Below are 17482 nucleotides of genomic sequence, written 5' to 3' on the forward strand. Positions count from 1 at the left end.
CAAATCTCTTGGTATAGCTACCAAGAGAGCGCTATCAGTTGAGCTTAAGTCAAGAAGGTCTGTAGGGAAGGAGGCAGTCTCTCAACTATTTCAGAGATTATCATAGCAACTATGAAAGTGGCAGACACAATGCATATGGTAACACACATTTTTAAATACCCATGCACCATACACTTCTCAGAAACCCGAGTCAATCAAGATTCTTAACATACCGTACTTACATGGATGTTCATAGGTGTGTGTGCATGCAGGCCTTTTTCTATACTTTGTGTTTAATGCGTACACACACACATACACAGACCTACAGATATGTTCATTTAAAAATATTATTATTTTAAATCACAGTACTTTACTCTGGTCTACATTTGGACCTTCCTGTTATTTTAAAATTCATAACCATGTAAAAACTTGTGCAGTGCTGCTCTTTGCTGCACTGCACAGTGTGATGATTAAAAAAATTAGGCTGGACATTCATAAAATTATTTACACACAAACACACACAATCAGCGGTTTAATATCTGCACAAGCAACACGTAGGGAAGAATGCCCACCCCAAGGTAGTTTTATGAATGTGTACAAAACAGCTATGCAGAATACATAAAGTAAAATACAAACAAAGCATAGAGAACTATTTACTCAAGCATATTATTACTTTAAAACTCACCTTTTTCTTTTAGTTGAATAACATGAAAGAAACTGGAGATCTAATTGTAAACAGAATGAAGTCTTCATCATCAACCTCAGAAGGGGGTACGTAAAAGTAGCCAGCGTAGCCTTTTTATTACTGCAATAATGTACCTAGCTTGTTTCTTGTTTTTCCTCTTGTTTTCTTGTCAGAATTGACAGGCATTCTTGTGCAGGCAGGTGACAACCAGAACTCACTTGGATAATCATCACAGGAAAAACGGGATGTTATAAAGTGCATTATTGACTGCAGAAGTCGCCTGGCGTACAGTATTCCTCTGCAAAGATTATGAGTGACAGAATTAGAGACGGTACTTTCACAGGAGAAGAAAACAGATCGAGCTTCTTTTCGTGAAATGCCAATGAAGCTTTGATTTTTCTTACCAAATCCTAAATGAAACTACAGTCCTAGTGCATTAAGCACTAAACACTGAAATACACCGTGCATATTATCATAACCAATAGTTGCAGTAATCAAAATGTCCAGACATCTGCATGCGTAACTGGAAGATTGGTTTCTGCCAGTGCTTTGATTAGGGACATATCATTGGAAGTACCTCACAATAGTACTCTACTTTTCTCCTTACAAGGCAAGTTGTGGTCATCTGAAGCTCTATTTTTTTAAAGGCCTATATTACCTAGGATTCTGGTTCCAGCACAATCTTTATCATCCATTAAGCACTAGCTCTTGCAAACACCAGTCCAAATGGCATCATCATTCTTCCTTCTTATAAAAGTGATCTTAAACTGACCACTTATATTCTGAGGAAAAAGCAACACCAGCTTCCTACTAAAAGAAAAATCACCCAATCCAAAGCTGGTATTTGCCCTGCAAAGCTGCTATTTGCAGTCAACAACACCCTAGGAGAAAAATAGCAGTTGGGAGAAGGTTTTCAAACTGCAGCTGGAAGATCATTTGACTGCTCCTTCACACTGGGCAAAAAAGACCTGAGTGCTGCAGGGGGAAGAGCAGTGAACCCAGACAAAGGGTTTTGTTTTCTGAAGATTTTTTGTTTTTTATGCACTCACAGTAATAGCCCTATGCAGAAATTCAGATTGCATGAGGGACCTATGTGCATTCAGCTGAATATCAGAATATGATCAACATGTGTTCAAAGGTACACATAGGGAGCTATGCAGACATTCAGGAGAGTAAATGTACATACATCAGGGAGTGGGGCCTGACACAATTCTGAGGCCCTCGTTTTATATTAAGTCTACACAATTTGAACATCTGCGATTGCCATTGACAAAAAGGTTCAATACTGCACACATTCTTTTAGTTTGCTTGATTCTTCTATATCAACCAAGCAACTTAGTTCCTCCACCTCATCTCAACTTTCAAACATTGGACTGCAATTCTAAGCACTCTTGGTTGGAAGCAAGTTCAATTTTTAAAAAAGGGGGAGCTCAGTTTACTTCCAAGCAAATAATGCTTAGGATTATCCCTTATAATCAAGGCACTAGATCCTACAAGGCCTCTTTTAGCCACGTGGGAACAGAAATGTTGGAGGTCTCACTGGAGACAGAGGAACGGAAAAGATGAGAGTGAAAACTACTAATACCATCCTCCATCCAGAATTCAAAGTCCATTCTCCACCCAGGCAGTGCCTGCAGAGCAATGACCAGTAATTGTGAAACTCGCAGTATAATTTGGGGCTATTATGTTAAGACAAACCAAACATGTGTCATTTATAATCTTACATTCACACTTCCAGAGACAAAGGTTCAGCACACCAGTACTTTTGTGTTAAACATGCATACGCCTCTCTTCCTCTTCTCACTAAGCTGTCACTCCTAATTTGTAAAGAGAAGTCACAGCAAGTTATAATTAGTACTTGCTGCCCTGTCAACCAATTAAATGTAATAAAAAGCTTTCATGGCGGTTAACGCTAACACGGGTGTAATTAAACCTTGTATTTTGAAATGCAGAGTGTGTGTATCAGCTGCCTTTTCTGTGTGTCACCCTTTCAACCTTATTTTTCAGGTGAAGTTCTTACACACCCTTCAGATCCTTCGCAATCCATTTCCCAATTCCAGCATATCAAGGTCTTCAGGAACTTGCCCTAGCGGTGGTGAAGGATATGTAACAATTGCTGGTGGAGTGGTGAATGATGGGAGGCAATTCCTTCATCTTCGTCACAACTGGTACTGGAACCCTTGTGTCAGTCCTCATTTCCCATGAGCCTCCAGTCAGGTTAACTCCTCAAAGTTTGTTTGTTTTTTTAAATGCCAAACATTCCAAAACTCTTATTTTGTTTTGATTAAAAATGGATGTGAAAAGGTACCACTCTGCACTAGCATGTTGTGTACTTGCATGTTGCGGAGATGTACACAGCTACCCAAGCTGAACTGATCTTTGAGGGATAGTTCAGCATTCAGAATTCACTTGGAGGATGAGTTGAAGAGAATACGGAGGCCATGTCTGCAGATGCGCTGGGAATTTTCCTCAAGACCACTTTTGAAGCTTGCAGAACCCAAGGGCACTATGGGTAAAGGGGAGCCATGTGTTGTCTGCCCTGTTTGCAGTCCCTTAGACCACACCATTCCATGGTACGAAGAATATGGTGCTTTATACCAAGTGCTCAACACTGGGGGGAGGAAAACTGGACAGAGAACATCTAGATGGATTTTTACCACCAGCATCTAGGATAGGAGTGGGGAACCTATGATTTTCCAGATGTTCTTAGTCTGCCCCATCAGTTCCAGCCAGCATGGCCAGTGGTCCAAGTTGATGGGAGTTGTAGTCCCGCAACATCTGGCGAGCCTCCCCCATGACCTAGACAATAGTATGCATTGTCACACCAGAAAGTTTATAATTAAATAGATGACTGGATTGGAAGTGGGAGGGAAGAGCAGAGAATGTGACAGTAGCCAAGGTACAGATCTGGCCGGATCCTGGCAGCTATGGCTCCAGCCATTTAGCCCAAGCAGAAAGTGCATTGTAACTGTTTCGCAGCTGTGAAGTGCTGTATTCCTTGCAGCTTTCCGCTGCCCGAAAACATTTATAGGCTGGAGGACAGCTGGCCCTGAAACAAAGATGTCACTCAGCAAACAAAAATATAGCCTGAAAGAATCCATTAAAATGATGAAAATCTTTAATTTTTTTTATTCAGATATAATTGTACGGACACGTGTATATACAAATACAGATCTTATGGGTTTGTTTGTTTCATTTTTACAATTTCTGTTAAGTTCATATAATGTAAGCATTTCAAGAACAGCACTCAATGAATAAGTGCAAAGAAACTGCAAAAGCAGGGCAGTACAAGCACAGGACCACACTGAGCTGGACTTTCATACCCAGAAGGACACACAATGAGTGGCTTCAATAGGGTGTCAAGAGTAAGTATGGAAAACGGATTTTGTAGACTCATGGGTAACCTCCAACATGCCAGCATCTATTAAACTGTACAGACAATGGCAGCAAGTCTATTGTAGGGAGATTTGTCTCACATCTGAAAAACTCAGGGGTGAATGCATGGGAAAAACTTGGTAATGCCAAATCAGAAACAGATTTGCCCATTCACTGCTCCAAATTTTAAACAGGGTGGGGGGGGAGAGATATATTTAAAAAAAGAAACTTGCCAGGGTTACAGAATGGGGAGGAAAAAGAACACATCTGATGCAGGGCATTTGGGAAGTAAGACTGATGAATACACATAATCTGACGGCAGTATGAATGAGTTCCATATTTTTCAAAACTGACACAGCCGCTGCTTTGATAAAGCAATTGATAAATATCAGTTTTTTTAAAAAAAAAAAAAACAACCAAACACATTCCCTCAACAGCTACTGTTTCTTTCCCTCAGCAGTGGTTACACAGGAAAGAAAATTATTTACATATGGCCCCTCTCAAATTTGTTGGCTTTATTTTTTTGGTGTGAGGGCACTCCAGTCACTGTAAAACGTCACATGTGATGCTGGCAAGGCCCCTTTTGAAACAAACCATCCATGAAAAGAATTTTTTTTAAAAGACAAAGAATCAGAAGGAAAACCATCCTCGCAAGAAATAAGAATAAGAATCCCAAAGCCATTGAGAACCAACATGCTAACTCAACCCCAAAGGGGAAGGTTAAGCCTAAACATCACAGGGCTCCAACGTCAGGACATTAACACTGAGGACAAAATATCGAGCATCAAATGTCGCACGGCTCCAAGTCTTGACATCGTGAAATCTTGAGCGTCTGGGTGCATGGGTTTCATGGGTGAGTTCTGAATGGTGACTTGTTGCGACTACTTGCCATTTGGTTCTCAGTCGCCACAGTGAATGCTTCTGTCATATGATCAGTGGGGGTGCGTTTTTCTTTTATTTAATTTTTAATATCATGAAAGTCTATTTATTTTCTCACTTACAAAAGACATAAGAATCAAATTAATACTTTATTATCAAACACTATATACAACAGAGGCTGCTAATAATACAGAATTTAAAGAACAAAGCATTTTGTTTGTTTTAACTCGTCTTTCCTTTGCCATCCAAGAAAGTACAGTACAAAACAATTATTTCTAAACTAACACGAAATGTTACCTTGTCGTCTATTAAAGGATACACAGTATCCACCAAACAGATCAATCCTTATTTCCCCGCTACCCTTTGCAAAGCCCTCGGGCAAACTGGGAGGGGGTGGCATAGGGCACACTTGCCTGGGCTCAGGGGCTGCCGTAGCGGAATTTGGCTCATCGGACTTCACGCCGGGGGACAAAGGCTGCTGTAAACTTCCACACTGGCATCTTTTTCAAGATGTCGAAACGACACGCATACACACACCAGAGAGATTCAAAAAACCTTTAGACGTTGCTCATTTGGCATGATTGAGATTGCCTGATGCCATTAAGTATCCAAAGCAGAGGTCCTGCAAAATTACTGCCAACAAGGATTGCGCTGGATGTTGAGCAGTTGTCAGCGACTTTTGCTGTAAGGCAGTGCTGCCTTTATTTGTTAGGTTAGCAGTGCACTGTGGCAAAGCAAAGGGCTGAATTCACTGTGGTGAAAACTTTGTGTTGCTAAAAAAAAGCGTGCTCTCGAGACAGAAGTGAGTCCAGTTTTTCATTACTTATAGATGAATTATGGAAAACAGATATAGTCATCCTTAGGACATCAAATCAGTACTACTCATGTTTGCAATTGGCATGGAACCATCTCAGGGACATTATCTGGTGTGCTCCACAGCCATGACTTTTTCACTATCTCCAAGGTCATTACTTGCTAGCTACCTGTGCACTGCCATTTCTGAGATATATGTGCACCAAGTGCATTATACTGAAGAGAGAAAATTTATTTAATGTAAGGACAGTGCCATCTCTCCACATAGGCTGTTAGTGTGCGGTATTAGACGTCTCTGTGCTTTCAAACACAGCCCATACTGTATGGTATCAGGCAAGCCCAGAGTGCTCTAAATTTACTTTCTGCTATTTTTGGATCGTGAAATCCTTCAACTTTTTTCTTTTTTAAAAAACACATCCTGCTTTCCTCTCTTAAACAAACAAACAAAAAACATTCACAAAATGCTGTCCATTTGCATCATGATTTAGTATTAAATTACACTTTTTGTTGTCCTGCGGAATCTAGCGCATTCTTGTAAGGCTTTGTTCTCAAGAGTTTGCGGTAAAAGTCAACTTTCCAAAACAATCACTTCCATGATGTCTACTCAATCTCCTGCAAGTCAACGCCTGCCTAAGCCAATGGAAACCCACAAGGAAGGCATTTCCTGGTAAATGGTTTTTATTAGTCCCTAACAAAGTAGTTTTCAGGTGCCTAAGGGTTCAGCCCTGATTCCAACCAAACAAGACAGCACCCCATAATCCTCTTACCACTTTTATCATCTTTAAATAGGACAAGCATATATAATTACTTGGTATATCTAAATAATGCATTTTCTATTCTAGTGGGTTTTCAAAAAAATATTTAGTTCAAGGTCTTTGGGAGTCCACCTACGTATCCTCCTGCTGATAAAGGTATTTCTTCCACTTTTCAACTGTGTTGGAAAGGAAGAGAGCTACAAAACCAATGCTTCAATGTTCACTCCAGAGTTCAACACACTCTTCCTAACCTTTTCCTTCTCCCTAACCCACAGCCCTCTGTGACAAGTATCCTGGTCCCTTTCTGGCAGGAGTTTACTCCAGTGGTTGCCAAACTTTCAAAGGGAGGCAAATCATGAGCACCCTGGAGATTTTGCATCTCTGACCATGTTTTCTCCACCCGGTGCTGCTATCATCCTAGCATGTACCATCACTTAAAGAGTGGTATCGAAGGCTACCGGCTAGTAAATCAGCCTTGGGAAAGGTCACTTTATTCACACAAAGAAGAAGAAAAAGGAACAGAAAATGCCTCTTTGCATTTGAAGAAAAATTATTGTAGCACCATGGTGATCTGTTTCAAAAGAAAAATAATCTGGTGTGCACTATCCACTTAGAGAGATACCAGAGGCACTCACACCCCAGCGAAGCTTCCTCTATCTGACCTTGCTTGTGTGCTAGCTTTCCTCAGTAGCCACTTTCTTCTCCCCTGATGACAAGAGTGTCTGTTGTGGAGCGTAAGTTCTACTGTGAATGATCTTTCAAGGCAGTTGCATACAAAACAGTATCTCTTTCCCTATGAAAAGCCTGTTCATTGATAAATTCCTGGAGGGAATGGCGTTACGCTATATCTGTTCTCAGTATCTCCCCTCCAGTCCTGACATGGTGATACAGTGCCTTGCATGATCGTCTTACAGCACTCAACGAGGAGACATAAATATTGTATCGGAGTGAGTAAAGACTCCTCTTGGTTTTCCAAACAAGTTCCTTATCTTCCAAATGACTGCACCTGCTACTATTCTTCCTTCTCCACATACAGGTGGGCCCAGAGAGCTAACCGAGGCGGTATCTTAAGAGAGGCTGCAGAGAACGTAAGAATCACTAGTGTCAATATTGAAATTTGGCATTTTCATTTGGAGTCCTTTTATTTTAGAAGGGGTCAAGGAAAGCCACGGGGAAGATCGGGAGTGGCAAGAGGGTTAGTTATGCCTCTTCAATTTTTGCTCACAGTTCAGGTTGCAGAGGAAGAAGGGGAGGAGATTGGGGAAGGGAAACAAACCAACATCAGCAAAACCAATATAATGTCCCATTCTGGGGATGAGCAATTAAGCGGATCTTTGATGTTCCAAGACCCTGATGTTGTCTGTGACAGATTACTATAATATGTGCTATAACGTCAAAAGCATTGCCAGGAGGAACAGGAGGGTTGCCAAAAGCCGACTGGATATCCTCGGTCTCTGTGCTGCGTTCTCACCACGGGACGGCTCAGCAGACTCATGTACGGTATCATCTGTTCAAATGGGGGGGGGGGGAGAACACACAAATTCTAATGAAGCATTGCATCTTTAATGAGCCTCGAGATTACAGCTCCAGCATTTCAGTACAATACAGAAAATCAGATTTTGTTCTGTGTGGGGCTTTAAAAACCACAACACCCCATCATTTATACACATGTGATGCACAGTTAGCATACAGTTCTCTCCCTCTCTCTCTCTCTCTATATATATATATATATATATCAATGTGAGCAAAAAGCTGCTAGCTGAAATACCGGGCATGTGTTCAATTCCTGGCATAGTCTTGTGCATTAATATCTCTGTCCCAGTTGCATTACCCCCAAATCAGCATGTGCTTCAACTCAGGTGGCCTATGTGAAAGTTATCCACGTGTCATAGCGCAGTGGCTGAGCTTGTGGCTTTGCATGGGTTATGTCCCAGGTTCAATCCAGGTAGGACTAGAAAAGACTTCTGTCTAAAACCCTGGACAGTTGTTGCCAATTGGTGTAGACCAGCCTCTTCCAACCTTGGGTCCCCAGATGTTGTTGGACTTAAACTTCCTTCATCCATAGCTAGCAGGACCAAGGATTGGGGAGCCAAGGTTGGGGAAAGCTGGTGTAGACGATACTGAGCAAGACTGATTTATACTAAGTTAGCTTCTATTTGCACTGAAGCTTTTAACCCTGTAATTATTCATATAGAAAAGAAATAAAAACAGAAAAGGCCTGTAAAGGATGCAGTTGTGTTTGCAACTTTTAAGTGTACTGAATTTGTGGTTTGTAATATTAACTCTAATGGAGTTGTGATTCTAATTCTAAAACTACTGATGAGCAAATCTGTTTTTCCAGAATCATAGCATGCCTATTTGAAAGCTTTAGATTGACAACACTGTCTTTAAGTTACTCAACACCTGAAGGCAGCCCTGGTTAGTAAAGTTTGATGTTTTATTGTGTTTTTACTATTTTGCTGGGAGCTGCCCAGAGTGGCTGGGGGTATAAATAAAATTATTATTATTATTATTATTATTAACAAGCTCAGTGGGTCTAAAAAATCAAATTGAGTTTCACTGACGAACATAGCTTTAATTGTCAAATATGTGGACAGTGATACTGACATTATCAGGGTCACTATATGCAATGGACAAATGGTAAAGGGCTGATAAAAACCTTCACCACTGATTTTTGCTGAATACCAGAATGGAATTAATACAATTTCTGGTGAATTACAGCTAATGAAAAATAACCAACATTAAAACTTTGAGAAAGCCAATACCTATTAGTAGTGAAACAGGTGGAGCAGAATATTATATTTCTCTTTTGAACACATCTCAATGATATCACAAAAAGTCAGATGCAATTTCAGGGTACATGTCAGCTATTATTAAAAGAGAAAATATTACTCATGTTAATTTTTATTGAATATGTCAGACATACTAGTTGGATCAGTTTATGGTGTCAGAAAAATTTTCAGATTCGAAACACTCTCTATACTGTATATGATACTTCAGGCTAAATTTTTAAAGCAAGTTTTATGAACTTGCATCCCTGAGTAAAATCCCTAGTATAGTAGAAGAACTTTTCTAAAAAAAATCCAAATACATAACACATTTTGAACTGACCCCTAAGTTACTTAAAAACTCAAAGTGCATTCATTTGTTGATTCATCTGAATTAAGCTAGCAAAAGCAAGGCACTGGTTTCAACTCCAGTGCTTAAAATCTCACTTTAGTCATAAAACAGATCCTGGATGCATGAGTTTATTTATTGATGTATCATGAACATTTAAGCCCTGCTTTTCTGTTTTAAAAAAGCTGAAAACAAGACAATAGAAACATAATAAAATACAAAATTAATGGCAGGTAAAAGACAAAGATAAGAATGGCAGATGAAACAACTTACAAATAACCACACTGGGAAGATTAAGAACAATTTACAAAAACCACAATGGGAATATTAAAAAACAACAACTAAAAACTTAGTGGGTCAAATGTCAGCTGCAAGAGAGAGGTCTTCGCCCACTGGTAGCAGAAAAGAGGCAGATTCACTCTTGCTAGAGAGTATCAGAACCTCAGAGATGCCATCTTGAAGGTTCTCTCTTGCATGCTGGCTAAATGCAACATAGATTTGGCTTGGATGGGGAATAGTTTTTCTCCAGGTAAACTTAATGAATGGGCAGACTCAAATGGAATCCCTTTTAAACATCCTGGTGCTTATGTTCTTTTACGGGGTCTTATTGGAGCCCTCACATTTTTAATATTGTATGGGCCCACCAAGATTATCTGCTTCAAAGCTTCTCCAAGAAATCCCTAGCACCTAGAAGTACTAATTCACACTAGAGAATGAGCGCTGATGATGTCTTCTTCAATGTACTGCCACATCCTACATTTTAGGAGGCAGAATGAAGTCAAGTTGCCCGTCTTGTCTTAATGGTTTATTAGAGAGCTAAGCAGAGATAAACCATGAATTTAAATGGTAGCATGTTATTGTTGATTAAACCGCTGGTGTAAACCCTCTCTGAAATTACTGCCCTAAAAATAAAATTTAAAATGTTTACTTTGTGAATTATGAGTTTCAACTATTCAGTTTCCGCCTTATTTATGATTTTGTACAAAATGTATAGAACCATAAATTAGATATAATTCCAATTATTAAGCAATGATGGGTAGGTAAACAAGGTGGTTACCCAAGAAACATCTATTACTGTGGGAACAACCAACTTTGGAAGTCAGGTGCGTGGCTGCCAGCTTTTTAGGTTCATTTCAAACCCATACAATGTTATTTTTTGGGTGCAATAAAATTTCAGTTGCCAAAGTTTCAGTTGGCATTAAATTCCTGGAAGATTGCTGTATATAATTACTGGTTGATGTTATTAAATTGGCTGCTGCTCCTATTTTTATTTATTCATTTTAAATCTTATTTTAATTGGAATGGGTTGATTTTAACTAATTTTTGTTTAAGTTACTTTGGAGGAAAGGTGGTGGTGGCGGAATAAAAGAAGAAATTTGACTGCTGGGCAACTGCCTTTGTCCCCACCCCACACGTAAAAGACAAAAGGAGAGCACACCAACCAGACACGTACACTACAATACTAGCATGTTAGTACACAGTTTAGACAGCATGCAACAAAACTCAGTGGGACTGTCCCTGTTAATGAAGCAGCATGTTAATAGCAAACTGTTAGTGAGCTGGGAATTACGATCAAATATCTTCTCAGGTAATCTTGTGAAAATACTCTGTGGATGGGAGCTGACCCTGCTCTAGATCTCTGTACATGCTGCAATGTGGCTTCTCCATTAACTTCAAAGTTGTTGTTGTTGCCCTATACCGGCAACAGGGATGCAGAGGTGGAGTTACCTTGTCATCAAAGGTGGGAGGAAGGCTTTGATTGTATGAAAACTTTCTCATGCAAAAGAAGCCTCTGCGTCAGCGTAAATGTGCTTTTCATTTAGGCATCTCCCTGCACCACCTACTCTTCTTCTCTCTACCAACATTTTGCATTGTGTTTAGATACCACACGCTAATGACTCATTAACATGGTTTCGCCGCTCTTCTGCCAAACAGATTCCTGGGCATTTTAGGGTCTTCATGCTCAGAAGAGGAACATTCTTACTGATAAGGCTGACAATGAGACACATAAGGCTGACAATGAGACACAACTGCTCTAGACTTTTATGGAAACTGAACTTTTTGCATAAGTATTTTGCCTATCGATACTGAGAAGTGTGTGTTGGAACTGGTTTGATTTTGCTTTGCTATAACACATTTGTGTCTAACGTAGTATCTTAATCATAATGCCTTGCAATTGAGCAGCTGCCATAGTACATCTGGGGCCGCCTATATGCTTAAGTTTCAAGCAGTTGATAAATTCCAGCCGAAGGCACTTCCATTATGAAAAAATGACATCTAAAACAGGATAAAAGCATTTTTAAAAGTATTTAAATTCTCATTTGTGAGTGCAAGTAGTAGTCTTTTTAAATAAATGCTTTAAATATAAGGTGGACAGTAGCCGGCCAACACAAAGGTTTTGGCTGTAAGAGTGAAACAACAGCAACACCCTGATATACCAGCGTGATGAAAACCAATGTCACCTGTGTCCTGTGTCAGGAGTTAAATGCACTATAATTACTCTGCATTGATAAACAGACTTCGGCAAATTTGTCAGGATAATGATGGCAAGGGGTCCTTTCTCCTCTGGTGAGTGAATGAGGTGGTAATGAAGCTTTCAGGTTCTACCTATTGTTCACAATGGATTAGCTCATATTCAAAAGTTGAAGGGATAGATAAATGCATGTTCAGCTACTTTAAAACTGTTAAGAAAAAATGGAAAGTGTAGAGAACTCAGATTAAAAACAAGGCTCAGATAATGGAAGGTGGAGCTTGATTCTCTCATTCTTCTCTATGAAGTCATTGAGACAACTGAAAAGTCCTGTCCCCCCCCCACTGAATTTCTACTCTCTGCTAGCACAGGGGTAGAGAACCATTGGCCTCCAGGCAAAATTAGGTCTGTCATGTGCCCCAGTTTGGCCTGTGAGGCTGTTTTTCCTAACCCATGCCCACTTGCCACACAACAGACATCATATGTGATGTCTGGTGTGTGGCAGTTAGATATCCAGCAGTCAATGAAGAATTTGGAGCCTTAAAATGCACTCGAAAGTGAAAGATAAATAACTTTTCATTCACCCTTTTAAAAAAGATAATATCTGTTTCAATACTGGTAAATGTGTGTGTACATTACTGTGGTGTCATAGTAGGACATGGTTGTAGGACCTAATGCTTGCTACCAATCAAGGCTTGTGGTAGCTCGTACAAATGAGACATAATTTGTAGATATGTTGATCAGACTGAACATAGCTCGTTACGTTGTAATTTGAGGGGGCAGAGCTTAAAAGGAAATTTAACAAACCGCAGAGCATCAGCAAATATGCTTTTCAGCTACTAAAATAATTTAGGAATGTGACACAGTGGTGCGGGGTGGGGATTATATTATTATTTTTCCTTTGAGGTTTTTGGGAAATATATATTCTTTCAAAAGAATGTGATTTTTGATAAGTTCTGTTGCAATGCTTGTGCTCTGCTACTAGGTGTCACTATAGAGCTGTTTGTGCGCTTGAGTCAATGCAGACCTAAGCCTTTCCAAGCTCCTTCTTGTGTATAAAATCCATTTTCTTCTTTAATCACGGTTAAAGCTGACTTCAGCATCAGATTTAAACATGGAGAAGCTGCTTAGCAGACCATGGTTAAGAGATATCCTAGTTAGCATCAACTGTGGTAAAACAACAACAGAGAATTCACATGCAAGGAGCAATGGCTGGAAGGAAAATGTGCAATTCCATGGGCCACTTCTAATCTCTTAACAATGATTAAGTGACCGGTGTGTTATATCTGCACTGGCTCTTAGAGACAAATCAGTAATAGAACATACAGCACAAAATAGTTGTCCCTTGCAAACAGTTGCCTCTTCATTAACTATCTGTGATAGGGACTAGTTCCTTAGGATAAGACTATGTTTCTTTTACAGGGCAAGAGTATACTCAAGTATGGTAGAATAAATTTTCCACCCCACAGCCTAGAATACAAATACAATTATCAACTAGCCATATAGGCTCACTCTAAGATTCTGTATTTAATGGATAATGATTAAAATCTCTCATGTAAAAGCAATGTCCACAGGCACGTTCATGTTCAGTAGACAGTTTAGCTTTCAAAAGTTCTTTAATATTTTCACTATAAAAACAGAACTGAAAAAAAAAAAATGTGTTTGCAAGTAATTATTTGAAAAAAAGAGTTTACATATATTTAGTTGGCAGAGTGCATATATAAATCCATGCACACATAAAACATCTATAGAGATGCATATTTTAATGAGCTCCAGCTATAATTATGTACATTGGTTTCAATGGGGACAGTTCTGTTTAGGCTTAACTCAATCCCATTGAATCAAAGAAATTTAAAAGCATTTAATTAACAAGATTGCACTCTAAATTTACAGAGCAAAACTTCCAAATGTATGTATATCTTATTCATATTTATGAAAGCATTTGTACTGCAGGCAGTCTTTTAAAGCATACATATATATTCCCATCGAGATCAGCCTGAATAGTAATACTCATTTGCACAAGGATCTTTATGAACACTTGTAGACAAGTCTTTCACATATGCTATTAGTTTAAAGGTACAGAATGATATACAGCCATTGTTCTCATTTTAAAGCCTGAAATAATTTTGATTTTAACCAGTAGAACTTATTGCATATTTGTTCTACCATATAGATCAAAATGTGACACTTTTGGAAAGGTAGCTTTATTAAATTTATAAGATTCTGTCCACCCATTGGACAACTGACCTATCAATGATGTTATGGTCAATTGCTTGTTGTGGGCAGGGAAACCACTGGTTTAAATGCTTCTAAATACATAGATGTGTAAACATGTAAACAATATCGAAAGTATATAAACACACACACACGTTTCCTCTCTTAATTATTTATGTCCTGAATGGATACAGTGGTGTTGCGGCAACTTACTGCAAAAATGGGGTGGGAATGGGGACAGAGGAACTGCTAATTTTTAAAAAATTGGGATGCCATGTTTGAGTAAATAATTTGTCATGGAAAAAGCATACTTTGCCTCCCATCCATTGGACAAGAATACTAGCACTAGCAAATGAGAAACACCATAAGCAATATTAGCATTGCGGGAAATGAGTAAAAGCAGAGTCATTTTACCATGCAAACTATGCAGAGAGAAAGAAGGGAAGAGAAGCAGACGCACCAGAGGATAGAGGCATTTGTTAAAAGAGATTCTCTAAGCATACTAACCTGCTGGTTCTAATGAATTTTCTACTTTGTCGTTAACATCGAAAACACGGTCATGAACACCTATAGTTTTCATACAGTTGTCTATAACAAAAATAGAGATAACAGCCAAATATGTTAGTGAGACACCCTTAAATCCCCCATTTTCCTTTTTGTTGTTGTTGTTGCTCTATGTGATTTCTATTTCTATTATATGTATGTATCTCTTAGTTGTGGCATGCTTCCAAACGCCACAATAATTGTCTTTTTGTACAACAGTCTAAGAAACAACAAGTTAGCAACTGCTGTGTACTTGAAACAAATAAGAGTAAAAGCTTTGTGAAAAATGATAAAAAGATATGGTGAAAACAAAAACAAAAAAGCCGCTATATAGAACAGATACCACACAGGATTCAAGAGTAAAAAAAGAAGTTTTTACTGCTGTTTACCAGACCAAACAAAGCATGTGCTATTAAGCCACCCTCTAAGCAAGATCTAAATAACTTACTTGCAGGCCGTACAAAGACTTTCAGCTTTAGACAGGACCTCCTCCCATTATCAGGGATTGCAGATGCTGTTGAAGAGAAGGGGGAGGAAGCATAGTTACTCTTTGTCCTACAGACATAATGTAGTACATTCTTCTTTTCCTAAGATAACACATCTGCAGCACATTAAAAAAGGAAGAAAGTAGATGATATGGGGCAGTCTGAATAGCAATAAACTGAAGCTTCAAGGCCACGCCACTGCTCTTTTTGCAAAAGAAAGAGTGGCGTAACAACTGTGCAAAGTAAGAAGCCACAGAACCCACCCACCAGACTCTACCCTTGAACCCCAATAAGACCCAGGCCAACAACAACCATAGCAACAGCAGTAGCAGCAGCAACAACAACAACAACAGCAAACCAGCTTGCTTCTACAAATTCGTTCTAAAAGCCAGTCTGCATGGCCACTTTTGATGTAGTAAGGTGGGTGCAGAAAATCATTTTCACATGCTAACATACTAAATAATAACTACCTGAAAGCTGCAGTGACTTAAAAATTCTAATGGGAATCATTTTTTCCTGCTGCTACGGAGTATATTTTTCAAGAACTACTGGTATGGGGCTGGATGAATGGAAGAACTCCTTCCATTCACAGAAGGGACTGCAATCTATTCCAGCAGAGCATCTTCCTGGCTGAATTTAATATACAGTGGTACCTTGGGTTAAGAACTTAATTAGTTCCAGAGGTCTGTTCTTAACCTGAAGCACCACTTTAGCTAATGGGGCCTCCCACTACCGCCGCGCCACCGGAGAACGCTTTGTGTTCTCATCCTGAAGCAAAGTTCTTAACCCAAGGTACTATTTCTGGGTTAGCGGAGTCTGTAACCTGAAGTGTATGTAACCTGAAGCATATGTAACCCAAAGTACCACTGTACTCCTTCTTCTGCCAGAATTCCCCCCGCCCCATGCTCTCTCCCACACTGTTACAAGGAGTTCTCCGACCCTCCAGAGAGAGGTGCCACAGTGAGAAGGAGACCTTGACAAAGTATTTCTCCTCAAACAGCAGGAACACACTGAGATTGGAGTTCAGGTCACAGGAGCTCTGTATCCAAGAAACACAATGATCCAAATATGTGTAAAATATGTCCGCATTGTGGCAAAGAGATGCAAAAGCCAGGATGAACTTGCCCTGAACTTTGGGCTGAGGCTTGCACTAAAATGGTGTGGAATTGCCACAGAGCAAATAGTTACTTCCACTGGGGCTGGGAATGTAGTACAGACATCTGGCCCCACTTGTGCGCAATCGACTCTCGTACGACTGCATATACGCGTTGCACCAGGAAATCAATCAATCAATCAATCAATCCTAAGCTGAAATGGCTAAAGAGAGCTAGAAAATCCTTGTAGCTCACAAGGATACCTTCCCCAGAGTCAGAACAGGATGCCAGTAAGCCAAAGGTCCAGGCTCCAAAATGGCACATGGGAGCTCTTGCTGCTGCTGCTGTGCTACCCCGCTCAACAGCTGTTTGGCCGGAATCTGTATGTACTGCAGTAGGCTCCCCACTTACTCTCATTTTGCTTATGTGGGGTGGGGGCTGGAACGTAACCCCCGCATAAGTGGGGAGTCACCTGTATTAAGAAAAGCCAGTTAACTGTTGAAGATTCTGATTATAAAGTTACTAAAACTGTGGTCCTTCTTCACCTCAATAAAAGTGTTTCATTTCTTCATTACTGGTTCTAGGGGGTAATCCTGTGATGCCGTTTAAACACTGGAAACTCTGCTACATTTATGAAATCCCTGCTTTCAGCAAATCACGAATCTGCTTTCAGGAATCATGAACTGCTAATACAGTGGTACCTCGGGTTAAGTACTTAATTCGTTCCGGAGGTCCGTACTTAACCTGAAACTGTTCTTAACCTGAAGCACCACTTTAGCTAATGAGGCCTCCTGCTGCCGCCACGCAAAGTTGAAGCAAAGTTCTTAACCTGAAGCACTATTTCTGGCTTAGTGGAGTCTGTAACCTGAAGCATATGTAACCTGAAGCGTGTGTAACCTGAGGTACCACTGTAATTATATGCATTGATGTGGAAATTAGTTTGCCTCTAAATTAACGCATGTGGTAGGTCATATGACTCATTGAGTGGTCCAAATGTGCACATTTTTAGTCATATGACCATGCACCACAGGGAAATGGAATCATGGTTTGTAGCACATCCAGATGTCAGTCTG

At 39.8% G+C, this 17482-nt stretch overlaps 1 protein-coding gene across 4 annotated transcripts in view; it reads right to left on the reverse strand.

The window, feature by feature from the left end:
• Positions 1 to 3764: 3764 nt before the first annotated feature.
• The window catches only part of EFNA5 (ephrin A5), a 225442-nt gene continuing 211724 nt past the window's right edge, over positions 3765 to 17482 (reverse strand). For 2 of the 4 annotated variants that reach the window (XM_082191503.1, XM_082191501.1), the window contains exons 3-5: positions 15279 to 15344; positions 14795 to 14875; positions 3765 to 7993 (exon numbers count right to left, since the gene is read on the reverse strand). In XM_082191503.1, coding sequence (XP_082047629.1) covers positions 7872 to 7993; positions 14795 to 14875; positions 15279 to 15344 — 269 coding nt within the window. In that variant the 3' untranslated portion in view covers positions 3765 to 7871. The remainder of the gene's footprint in view (positions 7994 to 14794; positions 14876 to 15278; positions 15345 to 17482) is intronic. The other 2 variants (XM_082191504.1, XM_082191502.1) reach the window with 1 other exon arrangement.

The sequence above is a fragment of the Podarcis vaucheri genome (assembly GCF_965113315.1).
Source record: "Podarcis vaucheri genome assembly, chromosome: 11".
Taxonomy (NCBI): Eukaryota; Metazoa; Chordata; class Lepidosauria; order Squamata; family Lacertidae; genus Podarcis; species Podarcis vaucheri.